This window comes from Cynocephalus volans, chromosome 2 (genome assembly GCF_027409185.1).
Source record: "Cynocephalus volans isolate mCynVol1 chromosome 2, mCynVol1.pri, whole genome shotgun sequence".
In the NCBI taxonomy this organism is placed as follows: domain Eukaryota; kingdom Metazoa; phylum Chordata; class Mammalia; order Dermoptera; family Cynocephalidae; genus Cynocephalus; species Cynocephalus volans.
Genome location: NC_084461.1, coordinates 124,405,176 through 124,411,021, shown reverse-complemented (window position 1 = coordinate 124,411,021; position 5,846 = coordinate 124,405,176). Strand labels below are relative to the sequence as shown.

At 43.5% G+C, this 5,846-nt stretch overlaps 1 protein-coding gene across 1 annotated transcript; it reads right to left on the bottom strand.

Moving 5' to 3' along the window:
* PCDHB1 (protocadherin beta 1) lies at nt 1-2,454 on the bottom strand. The gene has a single exon (XM_063088246.1). It carries the CDS (start codon nt 2,452-2,454, stop codon nt 1-3), a length of 2,454 nt encoding a protein of 817 aa, XP_062944316.1.
* Nucleotides 2,455-5,846: the final 3,392 nt, after the last annotated feature.

Genomic DNA, 5,846 nt, shown 5'->3' with positions numbered 1-5,846 from the left:
CTACATATAGTCATCAGATACCCGGGCATGGCCTTCCGACCCCTGAGATCTATTCCTATCAGAATCAGGAGGTACATTGGAGTCAGCCTCTGTTTTCACCTCTCCAGTGTCATGAGGGAAAGGGAAGTTGGGCATAAAACGCTTAAGAAACCGGAACTCACTATTGCCAGTGCCATTGGCTGAACACATTTCATATGGACAAGGCTGGGATAAAGATCCATTGCCTCCTTGATGCACCAAGTTGTTAGGAAAATTACAGTCATCGTAGAAATGCTCCTGAATTGTGAACTTTTCTCTATATTTAATCTTCCGGTAGATGTGTATAATGAAGATCACTGTAACAGAAAGGAGAAAAAGAAAGGAAAGCACAACTAGAGAAATAACCAAATATTTAGTGGATGGATTTACCTTTCTAGGATGCTTGGATGGATCCCGAAACTGCAGGTAAGGCTCTGAAAAGCCATCTACCAGCAGGATGTTGAGTGAGGCAGTAGTGGAGAGAGCTGGTTGGCCATGATCCTGAACAAGAATGATCAATTTCTGCATCATGGGGTCTCTCTCAGATATTTGCCGCAATGTACGAATTTCCCCATTTTGTCGTTGAACAGAAAATAGCCCAAGGTCAGTGGCCTTAAGTAGATGGTATGAAAGCCAAGAATTCTGACCTGAGTCACCATCCACAGCCACCACTTTGGTCACCAGGTAGCCTGCCTCTGCAGACCTGGGCACCAGGTCATTGCAGGGCAAGGTGCCATTCTGCAGTGGGTACAAGATCATTGGACGGTTGTCATTGTCATCCAATACAACCACTCTGACAGTAACTTGGCTACTCAGTGACAGGAAGCCCCCATCAGTTGCCTTTATCACAAACTGAAAATCTTGAATGGCTTCATAATCCATGGTTCTCAGTGCATAGAGCTTCCCATTGTCTGAATTTATGGAGATGTAAGCAAAGACTGATAAATCTCCACTTTTTGGAGGCAGCAGAGAATATGTTACTTGGGCATTCTCACCCAGGTCTAGATCCTCAGCATGGACTTTGCCAATAAAAACCGCAGGGCTATTGTTTTCTCGAACAGTCAAGATGTAGGAATCTTCCTGAAATACTGGAGGATTGTCATTAATGTCAGATATTAGCACCTCTATCACAGTCTCCGTGGACAGGTTGGGTGGTCCAGTATCCATGGCAACAAGGGTGACATTATAGCCTGAGACCTCTTCCCGATCCAAGCCTCTGTCAGTGACCAAGGAGTACGAATTCCGGAATGTAGGTTTGACTACAAAGGGAAGGTCTTCTCTGAGGAAGCAGGTGATTTTGCCTCCCACTCGAATGTCCCGGTCTCGGATAGTAAACAGGGCCACGACGGTCTGTAACGGTGAGTCCTCCGGGAGGGGACTGAACACAGAGGAGACCATCACTTCAGGAGGATTGTCGTTCACATCTACCACTTCCACCAGGACTTTGCTGTGGGCAGAGAGACCTCCTCCATCGGTAGCTTGAATGTCAATGTCGTATGTTTCAATAGCTTCAAAATCTAGGGGCCCTCGGAGTCGAACCTCTCCAGTTTGAGAGTCTATCTGGAACGTCTGGATAATTGCTTCTGGGTTTTGAGCCAAAGAGTAAGTTATCTCCCTGTTGGTGCCCTCATCTAGGTCTGTGGCAGTCACCGTGGCCACCAAAGAACCATTGGCGCTATTCTCCGGTACCTGAGCGCGGTACACCAGCCGCGAGAACTGGGGCACGTGGTCGTTGACGTCCAGAACCACCACGCGGATGTGGGCAGTGCCAGACTTGGGCGGGGACCCGCCGTCCACCGCCGTAATCGTCAAGTTGACTTCAGGCTGCTCCTCTCTGTCCAGGGGTTTATCCAGCACCAGCTCGGCATATTTGGGCCCGTGGCTACGGAAGCGGGTGTGCAGGTGGAAATACGCGTTGGCGCTCAGGGTGTAGTTTTGGAGACCGTTGAGGCCCACGTCCAGATCCTGGGCGCTCTGCAGAGGAAAACGTGAACCCAAAGGGGTGCTCTCCGGGACTTTTAAAAGAGGCGCCTTGTTTAGGAAAACTGGAGCATTGTCATTGATATCAAATACCCTGACCTCGGCACGGAAGGACTGCAGTGGCTCCACCAAGACTATTTCAAAATGCAGAACGCACGGGTCGGCTTTGCCGCAAAGCGACTCCCGATCTAGTTTCTCCTTCACGAACAAATCCCCAGTTTTGCGGTGGAGCCGGAAATGCAGTTTGTTGCCCTCGGAAACAAGCCGCGCCCCGCGGGCGGCTAGCTTCCCTACCTCCAGCCCTAGGTCCTTAGCCACATTGGCCACAAACGAGCCGCTCTCCATCTCCTCCGCCACCGAATACCGGATGGTTGTCGCACCCCCCACAGATAGGCACAGAAAAAGAAGAGACCCCACTTGCCTACTCTGCAAAGATTTTCTGCGCGCAACCTCCATCAGTTCTCACGGGTGCACTCTCTGCAGCCGCAGCCAACTGTTGCGGATATACTTTCACTTTTCCGCAGCAGGCTCCTGCCACAGCTGCTCTCAGCTTTCCTAGACCCTAACCGCAGCGCCACCGACAGCCAGCCGAGCCCAGTAAGCTGTTTTGCACTCGGAAGAAAATTTGCATTGAGCAACTCAACTCCCCAGTCTATCGAATGTATTAATAGATATGTTCTCATTCTGGAGTGTTAGGTAGAGGTTGAAAGTTTGTCGCCAAAGCAACGGCAGACTCACCTGTTAATTCCCTTTCAGGACAAAGTCCTTGGGAATTGAGAAGCCAATGAGGACACTCACTCAAGCTGAAGTCACTGTATCTACTAGCCGGCTGGGGACACTACAGCAATGGGCAAACAGCTACGAGTTTAAGCTACATCTACACGCTCCTCAGTCCTCCCAAACACCGAGGAAGAGGCAAAAGGATCCTGCCGTGTCTTCTGGAGCCCGAGCCAAATATATGGGACGGGAGAGGGGGGAGATGCGGTAGGGGGCGGGGGCTGGTAGGCGTCGAGAAAGAGGTTAGTAGGGAAGAAAAAGGGGGGACAGGCAGACGTTAGCCTTCAGGAACCCGAGGTCCAGTATATACACTGATAGGGGACTAGGCTAACTGTCTTTTTTTAAAAATAATAATAATAATAAATGCTATGTTTACTATTTTTATAACATATATGGGAATATTCAGAATAGAATTATTTTATATTTAATTCAATCAGGTTTTTTTTTTTTTTTTTTTTTTTGTCGTTTTTTCGTGACCGGCACTCAGCCAGTGAGTTCACCGGTCAGTCCTATATGGGATCCGAACCCGCGGCGGGAGCGTCGCCGCGCTCCCAGCGCAGCACTCTACCAAGTGCGCCACGGGCTCGGCCCTCAATCAGGTTTTTAGACTCCTCTGCACCTTCTGCAGTCATGATTGTGCCTGGTTCAGGAAATTTCGTAGTAAATTATGAACTAAGAATATTGACACTTCTTTTACTGTGGTAAATCAGAAAGGAAGTAAGGTGTATATCCAACTGGCCTCTTGACTTGCACAAATCCATTCCCTGCCCCAGAACTCTCAAAACACCTAGAGAGCAACTGGCTTGTCACTTACGAATATAATGACAGTGATACCGGGTATGATTTCTATGTACTGGCACTGTATTAACTAATTCGCGTGCATTATCTAATTGAATTCTTAAAACAACCCTATGAAGTATACATTATTTCTTTTTTGAAGGACAAGGAAACAGACATGAGAGGTTATGTCATGTGTTAAGGTGCCTTACTTAGTAAATATTAGAGATAAAACTTAATTTAATTTTGTCTGACTCCAAAGTCTATGCTCTTAATCAGTACATTACTCTGCTCCTTAGACAATGTAGTGAATAAATCAACTGAAGATAAACCTTTGGCTTTGGAAATAAAATAAGACTACTAATATATATTAAAATGGCCTGATAGAATATATATTAAAATGGCCTGATATCTCCTAAATATAGGAGATATTTGTTAAGAGTTTCCTTTATGATCATAGGATCATAGAATGTTTAAGAATTATACATCCCCCCACTTTTTTTTTAACAGATGAAGCAGCTAAGGCCCCAATAATGAAGTCACTTGCCTGGTTCATACAGCTACTCATGGCAGTATAAGAACTAGAACTTGTCTTCTGACACTCGTCTCATGTTCATTATCAAAGGTGTTCGATTTCCCGTTTGTGCTCGGCATTTTATATCCTAGATACTATACAGTTAGTACCACTTGTAAGAAATCTAAACCATGTTTTCCAAGTGGGAAAAAAGTGAATGAAAATAGAAAGTGTACAAAACAGTAATGACATCCTGACATGAAGAAGTTAATGGATCCTTCAATAATCTCTATCAAATATCTCTTTTTTTTTTTTTTTTGATGGCTGGCCAGTATAAGGGATTAAACCCTGGACCTTGGTATTATCAGCACCAGCACTACCAACTGAGCTAACCAGCCAGCCCACTATCAAATATCTTAACACCTGGCTTAAGTGTGCATCCCTGAACAGTTTAGGTTTGCCTCTTTTTAAAACTACGTATAGGGCCCTGTACATATAGGGCAGAGCCAGCAGAGAGGCCAGAGCTGTCATTCAGTGCCGCCCTTGAGAGGATGTCTCCCAGCCTTCAGGAAGGTGCTCAGCTTGGGGAAAGCAAACTCTCATCCTGCTCATTTTCAATTGAGAGCATCTGAGGACTGGACCAAAAGAAATATTGTGTTCCACCAACGAAACCCCACAGGTCCTGAGCAGACACCTGTAGCTCCTCAGATTGAAGTGTTGGAAAATGTCTTTAGAGTAAATTGCTATCGTGGCATTGATATCTGAGAAGACTTAGCTCAAATATTGAATCCAGAAGATGACAGAATCCAGATTTGGTTCCAAAATCGGCATGCAAAGCTGAAAAGGTCCCATAGAGAATCACAGTTTCTAACGGTGAAAAAAAATTTCAACACAAATCTCCTGGAATAGATAGAAAATCAAACATGTGAAGTTATATTCCAAAATGTGAAGAATTGATGGAAATATCAAGTGTTAAATATGTGATATTTTCTTTCCTGCATTTAATCTGAATATTGTCATTTGTTCTAAAAATATATTGTAAATAATTACTGTTATAGCATAATACATATTATACTTGGGCACTTTTAGTTACAGTAAAGATCTTTCCTATGTATTGTAATAAATATTTTCAGAAAAGCTAGCTATTTTTTAAGTAAGCAATGTTAATCTAATTAATTAGTTTGTTAAAATTAGTAAACTCATGACTAAGTGATTCCACAAACTGAATAACATTTACAAAGTATTTCAAGTAAAATAATCTGAAGAAAAAGTCAATAAATAAATAAATAAATAAAACTACATATGGGGCTCGCTGGTTAGCTTAGTTAGTTAGAGCACAGCCTTATAACACCAAGGTTATGGGTTCAGATCCCTGTCCCAGCCAACCACCAAAAAAAAAAAAAGAACACACACACACAAAAAAACAAAAACAAAAAACAATATATAAAGTGTACAGTAGATAATCCTTTGAATCTAGTTTATTTCACTCATTATTTAATTTAATGTGAGATTGATGTCGTTGTGTTTAGCTCTAGTTCATTCATTTTCATGTCTATAGAATTCCAGTGTATTGTCAATACTCTTCAGCCAAAGACCATCAGGGACACACTTCTAGTTAAACAAAGTTGTGTTTACTGATTTGTTGCGACAATGGAAACTGCACACCATAGAGAATCATGGGATATCTCTGTAAAAGGATGTTAGAAAGGACATATGGTATTTGGTCTTGCATTAGGTGTTTTGGAGGAGGTTTGAGCTATTACAAGTGGAATTAATTCTA

Excerpts from the sequence above, each read along its gene's own strand:
- PCDHB1 (XM_063088246.1), bottom strand. The coding sequence starts at position 2,454 with ATGGAGGTTGCGCGCAGAAAATCTTTGCAGAGTAGGCAAGTGGGGTCT.